General features: G+C 36.3%; 1 protein-coding gene across 7 annotated transcripts in view; it reads right to left on the bottom strand.

The window, feature by feature from the left end:
* Positions 1-21,517, bottom strand: part of FAM13B (family with sequence similarity 13 member B) — a 92,072-nt gene that overhangs the window by 43,899 nt on the left and 26,656 nt on the right. For 5 of the 7 annotated variants that reach the window (XM_055301848.1, XM_055301847.1, XM_055301845.1 and 2 more), the window contains exons 2-8: positions 17,821-17,987; positions 16,388-16,579; positions 15,708-15,920; positions 14,553-14,730; positions 14,108-14,249; positions 9,233-9,328; positions 6,493-6,653 (exon numbers count right to left, since the gene is read on the bottom strand). In XM_055301848.1, coding sequence (XP_055157823.1) covers positions 6,493-6,653; positions 9,233-9,328; positions 14,108-14,249; positions 14,553-14,730; positions 15,708-15,920; positions 16,388-16,544 — 947 coding nt within the window. In that variant the 5' untranslated portion in view covers positions 16,545-16,579; positions 17,821-17,987. The remainder of the gene's footprint in view (positions 1-6,492; positions 6,654-9,232; positions 9,329-14,107; positions 14,250-14,552; positions 14,731-15,707; positions 15,921-16,387; positions 16,580-17,820; positions 17,988-21,517) is intronic. The other 2 variants (XM_055301851.1, XM_055301852.1) reach the window with 1 other exon arrangement.

Genomic DNA, 21,517 nt, shown 5'->3' with positions numbered 1-21,517 from the left:
AACAAACAGAAGACACTAGAGAATCCCTCTCTGGAGAAATAAAAGAACTAAAATCTAATCAAGTCAAAATTTAAAAAGGGTATTAATGAGATGTAATAAAAAAAATGGAGGCTATAATTGCTAGAATAAATGAGGCAGAAGAGAGAATCAGTGATACATACAGAAGACCAACAGAGAATAAAGAAACTGAGAAAAAAGATAAACTACTGGATCACTAGGGAAGAACTCGAGAGATAAGTGATGCCATAAAACAAAACAATATTAGAATAATTGGGATCCCAGAGGAAGAGGAAATGGGGAGAGCAGAAGGTATAACTGAACAAATCATAGCTGAGAACTTCCAAATCTGGGGGAAGAAGCAAGCATCCAAGTACAGGAAGCACAGAGAAACTCCCCTCAAAATCAGTAAAAATAGGTCAACACTTTGACATTTAATAGTGAAGCCTGAAAATCTCAGGCACAAAGAGAAAATCTTTAAAGTAGGTTGGGTCAAGAGATCCACAACCTACAAAGGTAGAAACATTAGACTGGCAGCAAACCTATCCACAGAGACCTGACAAGCCAAAAAGGACTGTATTCAAAGTGCTAAATGAGATAAATATGCGGACAAGAATACTTAATCCAGCAAGGATGTCATGCAAAATAGAAGGAGATAAAAACAGAAACTAAAAGAATTTTTGATCACTAAACCAGCCCTGCAAGAAATGTTAAAGGGGATCCTTTAAGCAAAGAGAGAGCCCAAAAGTAACACAGACATAAAAGAAAAGAAACAATACATAGCAACAGAGACTTTGCAGGTAATACAAAGGCACTACATTCATTATCTTTCAATAGTTACTCTGAATGTCAATGGGCTAATGCTCCAATCAAAAGACACGGGTTATCAGATTGGGAAAAAAAAAAAAAAAGCAAGACCCAGGCAGCCTCGGTGGCTCAGTGGCTTAGAGTCACCTTCAGCCCGGGGTGTGATACTGGAGACCCAGGATCGAGTCCCGCATCAGGCTCCCTGCATGGAGTGTGTTTCTCCCTCTGCCTATGTCTCTGCCTCTCTCTCTCTCATGAATAAATAAATAAAATCTTAAAAAAAAAAAAAAAAACAAATACACATGGAACATTCTCCAGAACAGATCACATACTGGGTCACAAGTTGACTCTCAACTGGAACCAGAAGACTGGGATTATTCCCTGCATATTTTCAGACCACAATACTTTGATACTTGACATCAATCCCAAAAGGAAATTTGGAAGGAACTCAAATACTTGGAGGTTAAAGAGCATCCTACTAAAGAATGAATGGGTCAATCAGAAAATTAAGGAAGAATTTTAAAAATTCATGGAAACAAATCCAAATGAAAGCAACTATTTTTTTTAAAGATTTTATTTATTTATTTATAGAGACACAGAGAGAGAGGGGGGCAGAGGAACAGGCAGAGGGAGAAGCAGGCTCCATGCAGGGAGCCCGATGTGGGACTCAATCCAGGGTCCCCAGGATCACACCCCAGGCTGCAGGCGGCGCTAAACCGCTGCGCCACCAGGGCTGCCCCAAAACACAACTATTTTCCAAGAAGGAAGTATATAGAAATAAGAGCTTTTCTCAAGAAACAAGGAAGACCTCAAATACACAACCTAACCTTACACCTAATGGAGCTAGACAAAGAACAGCAAATAAAGCCTAAACCCAGCAGGAGAATAATGATTAGAGCAGAAATCAATGAAATAGAAATCAAAAGAACAGTAGAACAGACCAATGAAACCAGGAGCTGGTTCTTTCAAAGAATAAGATTGATAAATCCCTGACCAGACTTATCAAAAAGAGAAAGAATCCAAATAAATAAAATCATGAACAAGAGAGGAGAGATCACAAATCAAACACCAAAGAAATACAAACAACTGGGCAACCCCAGTGGCTCAGCGGTTTGGCGCCACCTGCAGCCCAGGGTGTGACCCGGGAGACCCGGGATGGAGTCCCACATCAGGCTCCCTGCATGGAGCCTGCTTCTCCGTCTGCCTGTGTCTCTGCCTCTCACTCTGTGTATCTCCCATGAATAAATAAATAAAATATTTCAAAAAAATTAAATAAACCACTGGTTGTGAAAAGGTGGTCAGTCAACCAAAACACACAAACTATTTTCATAATATTTGCCTTTTTCACTGTGCTGACTTTTGCATGATATACCAAATCAATGGTAGAAAAAAATGCTTGGGGGTCTTAGCATAAATCCAGGCAAGTGGTACCAGACTGTACCATGGCCACTGCATTCTTTACCACTACTCACTTGCAATTTTTTAAAAAGAGGACCAGTCCTGATGAAGGAGCAAAAATTATTAGTTTTACCTCAGCCCTGAGTACAATTCATTTTAGTATTTGGTATGACAAAATGGGAAGCACATTTAGAAAAACACTTCTGCACAGCGTAGTACAATGCTTGTCTTGTTTGAATTGTGAACTCAAGTTTTATCTGGGATCACCGTTTTCACTTGAAAGATAGGCTGACAAACTATATATAGTTATTCCAACCTGAATAATCTGGCAGACATTTTCTCAAAAATGAGCAAGACTGAGACTTCAAGAAAAACAAGTGACACAGCTGATAAGATTTGAGTTTTCAAAAAAATAAAAAAAAAAAAAAAGATTTGAGTTTTCAAGTAAAAAATTGAATTCTGGAAAACCTTTATCTTTACCATAAACTCATTAATGTCCCAGGACTTAAAAGATGTCTTTAATACAATCAGTGGTAATATTAAAGAATGTGAACTGTTGATACTATGTAACAAAATGTATCATCATTTGGAAGATCCGAGTAACTACCTGAAGCCTCATTTTCTGAATGCCCAATTACCATGTTACAAAATCAAGCATGAATAAAATCACCACAGCACAAGACAGACTGACCAAAAGACCAGAGCATGAAAAATTCACAGATATGGTTTCAAGTTATGCAATACAAATAACTTCTAAAACGCTGCTACTTACCATGTTTTGGCATATTATCAAGAAAGAATGGACACAATTATCTGAAAAGACTATGAATGTTCTATTTCCAGCTATATACTGGTGTGATGGCAAATTTTCTTCATATACTTAAACCAAAATAACATACAGCAACGAACACAATGCAGAGGAAAATGAAAGAATTCAGCTGTCATCTACTAATAATGCCAGACATTAAAGAAATTTGTAAAAATATAAAACAAGTCACTAAAAAATTTTTCACTATGATGTTTTTTTGGAGATTTTGGAAAACATAGTTAACATTTTAGAATTTTACATTAACATGTAATGGATTTATTACTACTTTAAATATATATGTAAATCTCTCAGTTTTAATTCCTAATATAATAAATACCAAGTTATTTATAAGCTACAGAAACAAAAGTTCTTTGGATCCTAAATAATGTTTAAGTGTGTAAGGGGGGGTTATAAGACCAAAGTTTGAGAACTAATGACCTAAACCTAATAGAGGAGGAGTAATCTATCAATCAAAAAACTGTTAGGTAGGGCAGCCCCGGTGGCGCAGCGGTTTAGCGCCGCCTGCAGCCCAGGGCGTGATCCTGGAGACCCTGGATCGAGTCCCACGTCAGGCTCTCTGTATGATGCCTGCTTCTCCACTCCCTCTGCCTGTGTTTCTGCCTCTCTCTCTGTCTCTATGAATAAAAAAAAAAAAAAAAAAAAAAAAAAAACTGTTAGGTAAAAAAAAAAAAAAAAAAAAAACACAAAAAAAGCCCCTTAGGTCATCAATGGCTACATACAAGTATCTTCCAAACTACAACTCAACAAAGATATACTTCCAATGGCTTAAATATGTTGCTTTAATTTATAATGTGGTAAGTGTCTGTAGGTAAAATCAACATTAACAGAGGTTTGGGGGTGGGGGGGGGGAAGCCCAGCCCTGGTGGCTCAGTGGTTTAGCGCCGCCTTCAGGCCAGGGTGTGACCCTGGAGACCCGGGATCAAGTCCCACGTCAGGCTCCCTGCACGGAGCCTGCTTCTCCCTCTGTCTGTGTCTCTGCCTCTCTCTCTCTCTCTCTCTCTCTCTCTCTCTCTCTCTGTGTGTCTCTCATGAATAAATAAAATCTTGAGAAAAAAAAAAAGAATGTGTATTTTTACCTTTATGCAAGCAATCAGCCAACACTACAATAAAAGATTAATATACAAATATTAACTGAAATTTTTATCATTACTAATTCTCAAAGACCACTCTGGTAGACACACTTGTTTTTGCTGCCTGATATCCCCAATCTTTTCTTTTGGTAAACAGCCCCATTTTTCTGTGGCAAATTAATCCCTCTTCTCATCCAATAATCTTGATAGATACATAAATTACAATGACCAGCTCTATCTAACCAGACACTTGACCCAATTTAGACCAGATTCTCTTCCCTGCCACCCCACAGGAATCTGGTCTTGAGCAGAATGAGAAACAATAGGAAACAACTGGAAGGAACTCTCTGAGTAACAGCCCCATGCTAGATTCTCCCATAACCCCGCTACTAAATTCTCCAGGGCTTCCTGTGTTATCTCTGCTTTATCTGCAGACTCTGCAATCTATCCAGGATTCTTCTAATAAATTGCCTTTTTTCTTTCCTTTAACCAAGGTCCATTTTTGTGACGTGTAATTAAAGGAATCCTGACTACCTATTACCAAATCTCCAATGAATCTAAAAATTAGTTGGAAGGAAGGACTGTCTACAAAACTAGAAAGATAATCAAAAAGACGAAACTATTAGAAGTATCCATTTAAAATAATGACTTTGCTGATAATAAATAAAAATACTGAAAAAATTTCCCCTCTATCAGCGCTACTCAATATAAATTTCTGCAATGACAGAAATGTTCTGTATCAACACTAATACAGTGGCCACTTATATGACTGTTGAACACTTGAACTGTGGCTAGTACAACTGTGAGAGTGATTTTTAAACTTTATTTAATTTTAACTGGTTCAAGTTCAAATTTAAATAGCCACATGTAGCTAGTAGCCACCTATTAGAGATGTAACTCTAACTTACCAAATTAAGAATATCCATTTAATCTACTGTTTTCAGGTCCTGGAGGAAAAAAAAGCTAATGGCAATATAAATCAGGATAAGTCTCTTATGCTTGCTGGAAATACCAAGCCAAAGAAAAGTTCACTATTTGAACCTAATAAATGAATGCAAATAGTTCAAAAGAAGGAAAAAGGGGCCTAAGAAACCTAAAAGGTCGTTCAGTAGCAGTTTAGTACAGAGAAGCTAGCTAAAATAATTCAAAACTTCCAGAAAAAAGGACAGGAAATATATAATTAAGATATAAACAGCTCAGCATACAATTTCTAAATATCTTAATATGTAATTATAGTTAAGAGGCTCCCCCTTCCCAAAAGTAAATTAGAAGAGCAGGTACACAGAAAAAGCACAAACATAATGTTAAATCAGGGGCAAAAGAGTAAACAAACATGTTGATATACCGCAATTACAATCATGTTTGAAGAAATCATTTATAATATATAAAGATCCAGAGGCCCACAAAGGAAGTTCTGTTTGGCAGTAAACATCTCAAGTTGTTTTATAATTTTCCTAAATGAAATTGGACAGTTTCTCCCTTAGATATGAGTTATTTTATGTCATGAGTTAAATGACATTTTGCCTTCTGTTAAATTATTTCCTCTGCTTTTCAATCATCATTCTACTGAACATGGATTTAATGAAAGATATCTAGTGATTTAAATATACTGCTACTCTCCTAATTAGAAAGGGCTAGTTGACAAAACATGAGACACACCTAACTCTGGGAAATGAACAAGGGGTAGTGGAAAGGGAGGTGGGCAAGGGGTTGGGGTGACTGGGTGATGGGCACTGAGGGGGGCACTTGGCAGGATAAGCACTGGGTGTTATGCTATATGTTGACAAATTGAACTCCAATTAAAAAAAAAAAGGGTTAGTAAACCACAGAACTTTACAGAGAACTAACATACATACCTAGAGCTATGGGATTCTCAAATTCTCTAACGCTTCCTAAACAGTATGTTCAATGACTCCAGCTATGCATTAACATAGTGCCTCTACCCTACCACATTTATAAAGTACACAGTATGCCACGTTAGTATTCCTTAACACACAAAAAAAAATTGAAAAGAAATATCTTAATGCATCACAGAGTTCTCTTCTTACAGCCCAACTCAACCTAGTTCTAGTCTAGAAGCTGGAAATACAAGTTAATTTGACCACTTTATCTTTCCATTTCCAAAGGTCCTGAAATTTTACCCAACTCAAAAAAAAAAAAAAAAAAAAAAACTTTAAGAAGAAATGTAAAAGACTGTATTTTGAAAAAAATATATAAATGCTGACACCTGAAATTTTCTTAGCAAGTTTGCTTAAAATTTTCTTGTTGCTCTTTTTCATACATAAATCAATCTTTCACACATCATTAAAATTTGTATGATTCAGTGCTTCAGTGAATCTACATCTAGAATAAAAAGTTCAAAGGCTAAAGTTCTTTCCATTGAAACACTACCTTGTTGATGCTGTAACACTATTTGGTTCCAGGATATTTTCAGTCATCCTTAACTGTACCACCTCTGCCATGTCACTTGATTTTTCTGCACCCTCTTCTGGAAGTTCTTCTATCTGTTCCAACTTTTCATCTTCCTCTTCTTCCTCAGAAAGTTCATTAACCTATAAATAGAGAAAATTAAAAATAAAAAATGAATACAACTGTTAACTGACATTAAGATAAACTAAGAAAACGTTCAACACAACTCATTTTTTACTTCATTTCCTAGGACCAATTTTACTAATGGAATAAGTAATTGCCAACTCTCTCATATTAGAAGAAAACTGCAAACCAAATGTAACGTTTTAAAGCACAAAGCAATGATGACCTTAGTCTATCACTAAGAACATGAGTAAGACTGCAAACGATGAAAAGCTTGCACACTGCAGTTAGTTAACATTAAGAAAGCTTCATTTCCTAAGCATTCAGTTTTACAGACTGAATACGTAGGAAGATTTCTAACTGACCTCTCTGATTTCCAGGTGCATTTAACAAGTGATTTTAATATAGGGGAAGTGTCGGAAAAGGGCAGATAAATTTTGCCTTAAGGTGTTAACTATATTTTAGAAAATGCCAGCTAACGTCTAAATGATTCAGACGGAATTTTTCACGAAAAGACTGTATCTTACAAGGGAGGACTCATTGTGGCCAATAAGCACAACTGAAAACATTCAACACAACTCATTTTTTAGGTTAGAAGGTTATAATTCTAATTTTGGGAGGAGCTATAAAATGTCTTCCAATATCAAACTGACTACCTAAATAAATAATCACTCTAATAATAATATCAGAGAAGGAAAACCAACAAAATATTCCCAAATGAGAAATAACTTTTCAAGCTATCCCAAAGAAGAAACCAGTCATAAATTGTCTTGACATCTTTTATAATTTAATACTAGTCATTAAAAACACAGAGCAGGGATTCCTGGGTGGCGCAGCGGTTTGGCGCCTGCCTTTGGCCCAGGGCGCGATCCTGGAGACCCGGGATCGAATCCCACGTCAGGTTCCCGGTGCATGGAGCCTGCTTCTCCCTCTGCCTATGTCTCTGCCTCTCTCTCTCTCTGTGACTATCATAAAATAAATAAAAAAAATAAAAAAATAAAAACACAGAGCAGCAAAAGTATATACCTTTATCCATTCTAGACAAGTGCACTGGAAATACCTAAAATAAATTCACCACTATGTGTAACAGTGGTGCTCCTTCCAGATAGTCAAACATATTCTCTGGAATACTCCAGAGAGTAAACTTCAACCAGAAGAAAAGTGATTTCCCTGTGGTATTCTCTACCACACTCGTAATCGGCAAGGACAGATGGCCTGCTTTCAAGTGTAATACAGTAAGTACTTAAAAGCCAGACTCTGAAGGCAGAAAGTTGTATGTCCACACTCCTACTGTGCCCTTAACTATCTCTCAGTTTACTTAATTTCTCCAAGTCTATGATTAAAATGGAGATGTCATATATACTATCTACGTCATAAGGCTAGTTGAAAGGATTAAGTAATATATGCAAACTCTTATACAGTGTCTATACATAATAAGCAATAAATAATAGCTATCACTATAACTGAAATTATTATTTCTATATAGCACAGAGCCTAGTTTCTACATGTAACATCACTTCTTTTGAGAAAGACAGGCAATATTTGCCACCCAAACTAAAGCTGGAGCTCTCAACCACTGGTGTATCAAGGTCAGCAGTCAGCTGGGTCACTAAAAATTCCTTATTAATAATAACACTTAATAATTTCAATTTGTGAACCATTTATTTTATATATAAAGCATACTCAGCAGATTCAGCTGAATTTGTTGTGCTCCTAAATGCTAACCCTCATCTATCCCCTATCATGTTGAACAGTGATAAAAAAGACTAAAAAACAGTAAATGATTATTAACTGGAAGGTAGTATTTATACACGAAGTTGAAAATTTCATGATATATCAGTATTTAAACTGAATCAAAAGGAAAATAATCCTCATTTCCATATATGTATTTAATAAATGAAATTCAAGAATATACTTAGTATCTACCTGATAATTCAAGAAAGAAAAAAATGCAAGAAAATACTGATTTCAGTAGTATTAAATGGGAATTACTGTGGCTGATCAATGAAGGTTTGGGCACCACAGAATTATTAAAAAAAAAATTTAAGATAGCTATTTAAACCGAGAATAAGTATTTATTCAGTCCACATATTTTTGGTACAGAGGTACTACTATTTTAACATGCACAACATATGTTTTAAAAACAACTCTGTGCCTATAGTCAATAGCTCTCAGGAACTACAAATACCTTATACTCAATTATATTGAATGTATTATATTCAATTCAATAAGCTTTATGTAAACTAATTGACATTGCCCACTATTTTCACCAATAATCATCCAATAAGATATGACATGAAAAATACCCTAGTGGGATTTCTTTTTCCCCTCTTCCCATTTCCCAGGCCTCCCAATATAACTTCCTGCAGTAAGAAATGATTAAATAACTTTGAGTGAGAGTATTAAAAACTTTAAAAATGCCCTCTCTCACTCCACACTTCACAAGTTCTTAATCCTCTCCTTGTCAGCCTGACCTATTTTTTCATTGCTCTAATCTGTCCCTAAGTTATTCTGAACCTAGCCTATGTACGCAACTGCCTCAACTCCACTTCTAGAAAACCGCTCACTCCACTTATGGAAAACCCTCATCCATACTTACATCTCTTCCTTCTTTGACTGCTGTAATTCCCTTCTCTAGGGCCTCGTGAAATGCCTGCTCTCCAGACTCCAGCTTGTGGAGAACGCTGCTACCTGCCTTCTCAAATGTATAAAGAAACATAATTATCACCTACATCTTCAAACCACTCTACTGAATTTGCATTCATGTAGGGATCCCATACAAAGAACCTGTCCACCAACTCTGGGTCATTTCTCAAACACTCCCTATTCATCATCTCCAGTCATCTCTCTCACACTATTAATAAAAATATCTACCACCTTGAAAAGGCTCTAACAGCCAAATACTTGCATCAATGGTATAAAACTCCAAGATAATAGAGCACTAGATTAACTTTGCTTCCTTCAAATATAAAAATTAGAAGAAAAATAATCAAAGTACTGCAAAGATGGGCCTGGTTTATCCACATCTTTAAATATGGGGAAAAGAAATGAGCAGCATTTAAGTCAGGTCAATTTAAAAATACAACCAAAATGTGCTAAATTTGAGGAAATTTTACTTTCACTCACTACATTATCACTTCAGTCTCACAAGTCAAATTAAAGTTACCAGATCTGCTTTCAAGAAAACAAACTTTCAGGTATCTGAATTCTGAAATAATTCGGTTGATTAGTAATGTGGGCCAAAATAATTAAATATACATCACTGTTTCCTAGGACCCACAGCACTACTCCATTTACTGAGCATATTCTATTCAATATGCTAACATCCCTTTTTCTTCCCCAAAGATTTTTAAATTTGAGAGAAAGAGAGCGTGCAAGAAAAGGACCAGAGAGAGAAAGAGGAACAAGCACACTCTGCACTGAGCAAGGAGCCCAACATGGGCTCAATCTCATAATACTGAGAATGAAAACCTGAGCCGAAATCAAAAGTCAGATACTCCACTGACTAAGCCACCTCAAAGAAAGAGGCATCCTCTTTTCTATCCGTAGATGAATGTGCAGAATTCAACATTACGTTTTGGTGTTAATCAACCACAATTCTATTTAATGTAAAGCACAACACTTGTTAAGTCAATTTTTCTAGTGCTTAAACAAATATAAAAATACAAATGCATTAGATGTGAGTTATTTCACCATACATAAGCTGCAAGATATCAGAAATATCAGGGAATTAGATCACAACATAAAATAGTCAAGGCATACCCTAAAAAAAAATAAAAATAAAAAAATAAAAATAAATAAAAATAAATTTTAAAAAAAAAGGCATACCCTGAAGCCTTCAGAGTCATCAAGATATAAATATTAGGGCAAACTGGCATCATCAGTTTCTTACAAGTCAAATCATCTTAGAAACGTAGGAAATGAGTAACACAAATGTATGCATATTATTTCATCCCGAGCAGCCATAAATTTTATCTAAAAAAATTACTAAACTAAAATATAATTCATTTTTTTAATTTAATTTTATTTTTTTTAAGATTTTTTTAATTTATTTATTCATTCAGAGAGAGCGAGAGAGAGTTAGAGACACAGGCAGAGGGAGAAGCAGGCTCCATGCAGGAAGCCTGATGTGGGACTTGATCCTGGGTCTCCAGGATCACACTCCGGGCTGCAGGCGGCGCTAAACCGCTGTGCCACCAGGGCTACCCTTAAATTTTTTAAAGTAATTTCTACACCCAACTTAATACGGCTTGAACTTACAACCCCAAGAACAAGAGTCGCATGCTCCACCAGCCAGACACCCCTAAACAAAACTAATTTAAAGAAAAGAAAGGTAGCATACAAGTCCCCAAAGATGGGATTTCTCATGAGCATCAAAAGATATTAAAGGTTTGGGACGCCTGGGTGGCTCAGCAGTTGAATGTCTGCTTTTGGCTCAGGGTGCGATCCCAGTTTAGGGATGGAGTTTCACATCGGGCTCCCCACAGGGAGCCTGCTTCTCACTCTGCCTGTGTCTCTGCCTCTCTCTCTCTGTGTCTCTCTAATGAATAAATAAAATCTTAAAAAAGAAAGATATTAAAGGTTTAAGGAATATCTATGTCCCTGCTCTCTTCTTGTCATTTTCTTTAACGCAAGAATAATCTTGAAGAGGGTTCTGAAGAGGGGCACCTGGGACGCTCAGTCGGTTAAACAGCTGCCTTCAGCTCAGGTCATGATCCCAGGGTCCCGGGATTGAGCCCCACATCAGGCTCCCTACTCAGCAGGGAACCTGCTTTTCCTTCTCCTGCTTCCCCTCTTGTATGTTTGTATGCGCACACGCACTCTCTCTCTCTCAAATAAATAAATCTTAAAAAAAATTTTTTTAAAGTAATTTTGAAGAGACGTACCAAATTTTTAAGTCAGGACCTGTATATGATAGAAATTCAAAAAATATGCCAAAAGTTCCATGATCACTGATTCTGGCTATGAATTTCACTCACTTGATTTTACTTTACAAATGTATACATATGCATGTTTTCATTCTCAGATCATACATTACAAACTGCAATTTGGCTTGTTACTGTTTCCTTAAAGTTTCTAATACTTGAAAAGAAAGAGAAAAGAGGTGGGGAGAAGGAAAAGGGAAGAAGGGAAAGAGGGAGAGAAAATCAGACAAAGATACAAATGCCTACATGAAGAAAACATGAAAACTAAGGAAGGTCTCAACACCAAGTATTTTAAAAAGACTTATCCATAGAAGTTCACAATAGTACAGAAACTGTTTTTTAAAAACGATGGGCTATCCAGAAAATAAAACTATTAAATTCACATTACCAGAAACAACACCTATAAGAACTAATGAAAATTTGTATGGTAAACTAACTTTCAAGAGATGCTGCTTCTTAATCTAAAAGTAAATGAGGGGCAGCCTGGGTGGCTCAGTGGTTATGCGCCCCATCAGCCCAGGGTGTGATCCTGGGGACCCGGGATCAAGTCCCACGTCGGGCTCCCTGCATGGAGCCTGCTTCTCTCTCTACCTGTGTCTCTGCCTCTCTCTCTCTCTCTCTGTCTGGTTTCTCATGAATTAAAAAAAAAAAAAAAAAAAAAATCTTTAAAAAAAATAAGTAAATAAAAATAAAATAAAAGCAAATGAAGTCACCCAATGTGCATCAATAAATAATGACCATAAAATTAATCCTCAAAACGTGGATATATACAAGTGAAAAGGGGAGCTACTAATAATTACATGAGAAACAAATATCAACCAGAACTCTTCTGAGAAAAAGGGGGTATACTATCATCTTTTTTAATGGAAATCAGTATACTAAATCAAATTATAATGTTGCATCCATACAATAGGGACCTATGCATATGTAAACAAAAGAATATGCTCTCTATATTCCAATAAGAAAAGAATTCCATGGGCAACCCATGTGGCTCAGCAGTTTAGCACTGCCTTCAGCCCAGGGCCTGATCCTGGAGACCTGGGATAGAGTCCTGCATTAGGCTCCCTGCATGGAGCCTGCTTCCCCCTCTGCCTGTCTCTGCCTCTCTCTCTCTCTGTGTGTCTCTCATGAATAAAAATCTTTAAAAAAAAAAAAAAAGAAAGAAAAGAAAAGAATTCCACAGTACACTATTAGCTGACATACTTTAAAAAAAAAAAAAAAAGGGATGCCTGGGTGGCTCAGTGGTTGAGTGTCTGCCTCTGGTTCAGGGCATGATCCTGGAGTCCTGGGATTGAGTTCCACATCAGGCTCCCTGCATGGAGCCTGCTTCTCCCTCTGCCTGTCTCTGCCTCTGTGTGTGTGTGTGTGTGTGTGTGTGTGTGTGTCTCATGAATAAATAAAATCTTAAAAAAAAATAAAAATAAAAAACTGAGCAAATATTTACTTTGCATAACAAAACTCTAGAAAAACATACATAAAAAACTAATGTGGGGCCAAAGGAGTGGGTATGGGTAAAATCAAGAAATTTCACTATTTTACTTCTTTTTTTTAACCAGGTGAATGATTTACTCATTAAAAAAAAAAAAATAGCAGCCCCACCCCACGCCCAAAATATAAGTAACTGCATAGGTTTTAACCTAATAGAAGTTTTTTCGGGACACTTGGGTGGCTCAGCGGTTGTGTGTCTGCCTTCAGCCCAGGGCGTGATCAAGTCCTACATCGGGCTCCCTACATGGAGCCTCCTTCTCCCTCTGCCTATGTCTCTGCCTCTCTGTGTCTTTCATGGATAAATAAATAAAATCTTAAAAAAAAAAAAGTCTGACAAATTATTTCACTTAAGTGCAAAAGAAAAACCTGCACACAGACCTAAATTACAAATCCTAAAACATGAAAATTCTGAATTAATATGGCTTTATAATAAATTAATGACTCTGAATCAATATCCTCATTTCATGAAGGAGAAAGTAATCAGGTCCTTGTACCATCTCAACCACTAACGCATAGCAGAACAACAAAATATAACGTAGCCAGAGAAATGGATGTTAACTTTCCAAAGACATAAAAGTTAAAAAACTACCGTGATGCTTCCCAGTAATGACAATGATCGCACTGCTCTATTGACTTGTGACTTTAATCAAGAAAAGCTTCCTATTTTTAAAAGTTTGTGTGAACTTTGTATTCAATCTTTCCCTCGCCCTTCTATTTCTCACCCTTTGCCTACATTCCTCCATGCTGGTTCTTCACAAAAGCAAAAAAGAACACCCTATTCTTACAAAATAAACAATGCTTAAGTTAGAAGAAAAACATACAAACCCCACAAAATATCTCAACATATACTCTGCTTTCAATGCCTTTTCCTTACTATTCAAATTGAGAAGAACAAGAAAAAAATCACATTCATATATTACATGGATGTGTCACTCCATATTATTACATATAATAACCAAGAGAACTGCTTTGTTTAGTACTTAAAAATTTCACCTGAGTTTGCGTCAAGCCCTAAAGAGCATATTCTTTAAATATGCTCCGAGTATTTAAAATATTCTCACCTGTTCAGTAATTGAACTCAAATCATTAGATGAGAAATCTTCCTCTTCATTCTCAAAAAACTCATAGTAATTTTCCAGAAGTCCAGCCATTATCCTGCTCACTATTTCTTGTTCTTTCAGATCTTCCACATCTGTGTAAATGCTACGAATAAAAGTCCACATTGAATTGAGAGTCCTTAAATCAAATACACGTAAAATTAGAAGACAACCAATGACTCACTTTATAAACCTGAGCAATTTATGTCATCATTCTGTGCCTCTGTATTCCCATCTGTTAAGCCTACCTAATTTGTACCCTCTTCACAGAAATGCTGGGAGGATTAATCAGATCTACTATAAAAAATAATGGTTCACCAAGCAACCTATGATTCTTGGGAAATAATATAATGACTCTACTTCACAAATTCAATTTTTTTATTATATAAAAATTTCTGGAAAAACTTACTGGAAGACATCTGGACCAAAGACAGCAGCCAAAGAGTTTGCAGACCAAATTTCTTCATGATGTGATGCTACATTGGCTAAAAATCTACACAGAAACTTTAACAAACTGTAATTAACAGGTGGAAGCTGCTGTAAAAGGAACCTCAACTTTCTTCCAAATTCATCTTCATTATTATAATCTATAAAACATAATGACAGGTTTTTTTTTAATGAAGTAAAAGTAAAGCTCAGATATTTTGCCAGGTTCACATTACTCCACCCACATCACCTTTTTACTATTAACAATTCAAAACCTCTTCACTTCCTCCACCAGAGGCCAAATGCCTTAGAGCTTCACATTTCACTTAAGTGGAAGAGAAGAGTTGGAGAGAAGGAACTCAACCCCTCAACTGCTGAAGGATGTTTTCCCCTCTGTTACTCATCAGTCCAAACTCTCTAATTTAATTACTTTTCATTCTCATCATATTGTCTCTTGCATGACTGTACCTGTGTTTTTAAAGCAGTGCCAACTACAAGAAGTCAAAATGCACTGGCCAATGCTAATCAACAACTATGAGTGAACAAAAATGATTTAACCAACACCACCAAAAATCTAACCCAACAAATACAAATCAGCCTTTTTTTCCTTTATTTGAAGTCCAATCTCCAATTTGGTATTTTACTTCCTTCAGGCAGGAACCCAAGCATAAGTTTCAAGTATATTCTGAATCTGGAATCAAAGTTGTCTTCTGGTTTTTGCTAGAAGCTCTATCAAACCAGGGATAAATAATATCCTATAGTAACATCATCACTAAGGAACAGCACTGGCTATTATTGGATAGTATGCCACACATACCACTTTATATGTATTTCTCCTCTTTCCCAACCATCCTATTCCTTATTCTTGTTTCTTGCCTTTCCTTCTCCTCCCCCTCCTTAACCTTAGCTTAGGTTTCTTAACCATCATAAAAAAGAAAATAGTACTATAGAGATCTAAGAAATTGCCATTCCTGTAGCTCAACCATATAGACCCAAAGAGCGTTAAGTCCCCAAATGGGAACATAAGAAATTAATCTCAGAACTATTATAATTACTGTTTACATGTCAAGATTTCCACAAGATAAAAACTTTGAAATTAATGGTAAAGGACTGATTGGTAAGAATCAAATTAGACTACCTTGAGAAAGCTGCATCAAGTGAATATGCAAACTGCCAGGGATAACAGGTTCAGGAAGTTCCTGAAGGAAAAATCTAAGAAGACTAATAGCTGAGGGAACATCTGCTTCCTTAACCAAATCCACCTCTTCTCCGCTGTCGTATCTCTGCCGAAGCCACTCCACTGTCTCAGCATTTCCATTGACTTGAAAAAGTCCTTGTTGCTCCAGACCTCCTAATTAGTTGACAGTAAAAATTAAGTAAGCTTCAACTTCACTACCTGGCCATATATATTCATTTTCCAATCAACTTAAAATATTCATACATTTGAAAAGTCCTTCTTGGCTCTCCTGATTGGGCTAAACACCTTCAAATCACACATTTAGAAACATACTATCTCTGTCCTGAGAGAGATTCTATTTTATCCACCCCACCTCCATTAAAAATATTCCTATCACCATCCCACTAAAAAATGCTCTATGCAAAAAAAAAAAAAAAAAAAAAAAAAAAAAAAAAAACACACAAAAAAAACTCTATGCTGGGCATGTCTGACTTTATGTAAGAAACTTCTTTCATTTTTCCTTACTGTATTTTGGACTTTCCATACTAGAAAGAAAAAAAGGAAAAAAAAAATCCAAGATCAAAGGGATAAGTTATGTTTATTAAAACAAAGGCTAGCCCTCAAAGTAAGGAAATATATACCATGTTCCTCAATATAGTCCACAACGTGGCGGACTATGAACGGAACCTCATTGTCTGGATGTCCTCCCTGCTGCAGCTCATCAAGTGGAATTCCAAATATTTTGTTAGCAAGAACGGAGTTGCAGTTACTCAAGGAAGGGGAGGAGCTCTTCCTCATATCTTTTTTGCAGCCAGAAATCAAAGCTGTCTTTTCTGCCAAATGAAAGAGAGACTAATAATCAACAGATGACAATATGCTTAAATACATTACAAAAAAAGCTTTACACCTGAATGTGTTTTCATCATTACATATGTTCCAGTTGTCAGACCCACAACATGTTCTACAAATAAATAAAGCTCAATACAATCATCCAAACATTTTCTCTAGTATGTACAGTTAATTTTGAAAGCTGCCTTCAGTGTTTGAACATTTATCAAACAATAGCAAATACATCATTAAACTTAACAAAGGACATTAATGTCCCAAAGACAAATTAAGGGGCAAATGTGGCTCCAAGAGGACCTTTATTGACCAAGCTTATTGACACAGGTAAAAAAAAAAAAAAAATCAAACCCAATCATTTCTGCATTGTCCTATATGAAGCCCATCTAATCCTGTAATTTATAAACACCCAAAATAGGAAAGAATCATTTTTTATAAAGTGATAAGCTAATAATCACTTTTCATCAACAGGCTAGTAAGAACAAGATTAACCAGTTCTTCTTTCTACATGACAGAGCAGCCACAATACATTTTTATAAATGAAGGAAACTTTTTAGTTTTAGACATCAACTTTCAAATGAGAATGTTCTTTCATCAAGCCTGCTATTTCATTAATTATTTCAAAGAAAAATGTCCATAGCCAGTCTTGTTCAGAAGAAATAAGTTGTCTTAACTTGTAGGAATAGTGATCAGTAAAACAGTGAGAGAAAACAATGTTTTGAGTATCTGAAGCACAGAGAACAAGTAATCCCAAGAAAAAATTGTTTCCTAAAATAAAAGTTATTACTTTAAGTGGGAAATGAGTATTTTGAAAGAAAAACCTTTCAAAAGTTATGTTAATGAACAAAATGACACCAACTGGGCTGGCTTTTTTTTTTTATCACACCAGAGAAACAATTCCTTTTCTCACCACAAGAAAGAACAGAGCAAAAAAATAAAACTACTCAATATTCTAAAGTTTCCAAAAATAACTTCCATATTTATTACATAATAGCCGTACCAGTGGATCAAGAGTGTCACACTTACTTACAGAAACAAAAGAAATTAACTTAGGGGAAGCAAAATGCCATAAATTTACATAGCTTTAAACAAGCAAGACCCATTCTTCAACATATCTAGAGCCAGCTAATAACTACAAAACCTCAAGTTAATAATCAAATAGCAACAGGAGATAATCTCCAAAATTTTTCTGGATTTATACAGCACAAGAATTATCATTTTAAAAACTTACCTTTGAGTACTTAAACACCTAAGTTTAAAAAATGGCTTCTGCACCAGCTACCCTCACTGAGCAAGCATTCTTTTGTCATTTATGGCTGTTTGAGATTATGGCAGAAGATCAGCCTGTAGTTCCTCATTGAAGAAACGCAGAACTCGATCAGTACTTCAGCAGTTAATCTAGAAGAAAAAAACAATTCATTTTCCAAACCATCTCTTACTATGAGAAAGGACTAGAATAAGCAGTGAAATCCATTTAGGGAGGGCACCTACACTGAAAATCATTCTTCTGCCTCAAAATTTGCCTGTGACCTAGTTAGAGGGAAAATCTTGCACAAGATTTCAAATTATGATGGCCAACCTGGACAAGAATCTTTCTGGTAAAAGCAAATAAAGGAATTGCAAAGGAGAATCTTTAACAGTACAAACCTTCAGAGATTACACCACTCAATCCATTTTCCTCAACAGATTCTTCATTTGAACACATATGAGGACCCACCCATCTCCACTGGGTCCCCACATACTCAGAACAAAATGCAGAAACATTTTCAGATCATAGAACAGAAGAAAGGATTTTAAGCTTGGAAAAGCACTCTATGTACTTTATTATTTTCTTTGTATACAGCAAATATTTTGTTTAGCAAGAACGTAGTTGTCTCAACTTTATGGCTTGGAGAAACAATAGCACATGCTGGGAAAAAAGCACCAAAAATGCTGACGTTCAAGTATTAAATCCACCATCCAATAGATGTGAACCTGAACAACTTCCATGTCTTCATGTCTTTAATGTTAGGTTTCCTTTATAGAAGAGTAATACCTATATAGCTGTTTAACTGAGATAATACATGCAGGTAGTAGAGAACCAATTTTCTCTCTTCTTTGTATTAAATGTTAAAAGGCTAGCAAACAGATTGAAGAGAGAGATCTGTACGACAATACATTTAATATACGATCCCATCTGTGAATTGTTGTTTCATCACCCTCTGTGAGTTGCAGTAATCTACTTTAAAAATCTTCTAATAAAAAAAAAATATTCTAATTATTCTAATAAGCTCAGGAGCACTCTACGCGAAAGAGTCCAGGTAAGCAGAAGAGTATTACCATTCAGTGTGGTTTTCAAAAATAAAAATGTCTTATTAGTAACATATACGTCCAGGAAGAACATGAAAAATGGAGAGGAAGGAAAACCACATTCCCACAACAAATCTTCAGTAGATGATTACTTCCCAAACATCCTGAAATGCCTGCTAAAACATGTAGGCTATTCATCTGAAACACAACTTCAAAGTTAAGTTGCAGTAGATCCTTTAGAGAGGTTAATTTCAGAGATAAAATGTTTAATGCACTTACATTAAAGTCAGGTTGATACCTTCACAACATAAAGAAAAAGAGGATTTGCTTGATGTACAATAAATGAACACTCATTAGAAGAGTCTTGTCAGAGGCAAGTTCTATGTATCATTAAAATGGGTACTCAGTGTTTCTGTATCTTGTTAATGAAACCAGGAATCAGCACAGTGCATAAGTATTTAGACTAGAGAGTGGCCCAAAATAACATTTCTGCAAAATGCAAAGTAGTTTTTGACTTTACTTAATACTGTTCTCCACTCCTTGTCAGAACTTATATCATGTAAATATTCCCTTCCTATCTGTAGTGGATTCAACTGTGCTCCTGAAAAAACTCATGTTCACCCAGGACTTCAAAATGTGAACTTATTTGGAAATAGGGTCTTTGCATATGCAATTAGTTAAAGATCTCAAGATGAAAGCATCCTGTGGGGCAGGGGGGTGGGGGGTGTGCATGGGTAGCTCAGTTAGGCCTCTGCCTTCTTCAGTTCAAGTCATCATCCCAGGGTCCTGGAATCAAGCCCCTGCTGGGTGGAGAGCCTGCTACTCCCTCTCCCTCTGATGTTCCCCCAGCTTGCGTTCTCTCTCCTGACTCTCTCTCTCTCTCTCTCTCTCTCCTGACTCTCTCAAATAAATAAAATCTTAAAAAAAAAAAAAAAAGAAGTCATCCTGGTTTTAGAATGAGTCCTAAATCTAATGATTGGTGTCCTTATAAGCAGAAGACAAGACACACAGAGAAACACAGAAAGGAAGAAGGCCATGTGAAGATAGAGGGAGAGACTAGGAGTTATGCTGTCATAATACAAGAAACACCAAGAGCCACCAAAGCTGGAAGAGGCAAAGGAAGATTCCTCCCCAGAAACTTCAGAGAGAATATGGCCTTGCCCACGCTTTGATTTTAGCCTTCTAGCCTCTAAATTTGTGAGAAAAACAACTTCTGTTTTAGAGTTCTGTTTGTATTAATTTGTCATGGAACCCCTAGAAAATTCATGTAATATCTAAACTACAAAATCTAATTCTCAAAGGAAATAGTGTCACGTACCATAGAAAAATGTCCCAAAGAGATCTCTGATGAAATGTCTTAGCAGACAGGATCAATAAATGCAAAGAAAGCAGCTAATCAATAAAAAGGCTTGACACAAGAGATTACAATGTGCACACTTTCAAAATAACCAAGGATTTCCAAAAGCACAATTTTATTATAAATCAAAACAGCAAAACCATTTTAAGATTTTTAAAAATTTTAAGTACACTGTACCACCGCCCGCCAACATGGGACTTGAATTTACAACCTCAAGATCAAGAGTTGGGTACTCTAATGACTGAGCAAGACAGGCACCCCTAAAACAGCAAAATAATCTTATATACAAATGACAGTTGCCTCCCACAGTGCTAACGACGAGTAAGAAACCATTTTGAATTTTACATGATGAGACAAAAGTGATTAAAAAAACCTCAATTAAATACCAATTTTCAATAACAGTGGGTGATGGGTACATTCAGTAAAATGTACCTTCATATACCAGGCTATCAACTAAGGAGCAAGATATTTCTGCATTCCATTTAGTTCCACTTATACACACACACATATATATATGACAGCAAGATATACCTTTTTTAATAACACAGAATCTTTTAAGTTTTAAGTACCTAATAAAATTATTAGAGAGGGCTGGGTTTTTTGTTTGTTTGTTTGTTTGTTTTGGTTTTGTTGTTTTTCTAAAGATTCCATCCATTTATTCGCGAGAGATAAGAGAGGCAGAGGGAAAAACAGGCTTCCTGGGAGCCTGTTGCAGAACTTGGTCCTGGAACCCGGGAATCTGGCCCTGAGCCAAAGGCAGACAGATGCTCATCCACTGAGCCACCCAGGTATCCCAAAAGGGGCTTTTTTAAAAAAAGTAGCAAGCAGCCCCGGTGGCTTAGTGGTTTAGCACCGCTTTCAGCCCAGGGTGTGATCCTGGAGACCCGGGATCGAGTCCCACATCAGCCTCCTTGCATGGAGCCTGTTTCTCCCTCTGCCTGTGCCTGCCTCTCTCTCTCTCTCTCTCTCTCTCTCTCTCTCTCTCTCTCTCTCTTCCCCCGTATCTCTCATGAATAAATAAAATCTTTAAAAAAAAAAAAGGTAGAATACCAACATCAATACGATGGACAAATAACTGAGCTCTTACAATAGGCCAGGAACTATTTTAAGGACTTTTTTTTTTTTTAAGATTTTATTTATTTACTCAAGAGAGAGTAGGAAAGAATATACAGGGAAAGGAAGAAGCCAACTTCCTGCTGAGCCAGAACCAGACATGGGGCTCAGTATCAGGACGCTGATAGGATGACCCAAGCTGAAGACAAATGCTTAAAAGACTGAGCCA

The sequence above is a fragment of the Nyctereutes procyonoides genome, unplaced genomic scaffold (genome assembly GCF_905146905.1).
Source record: "Nyctereutes procyonoides isolate TBG_1078 unplaced genomic scaffold, NYPRO_anot_genome, whole genome shotgun sequence".
NCBI lineage: Eukaryota > Metazoa > Chordata > Mammalia > Carnivora > Canidae > Nyctereutes > Nyctereutes procyonoides.
Note: the sequence above shows the minus strand (reverse complement) of the source record. Positions and strands in the feature narration are given on the sequence as shown.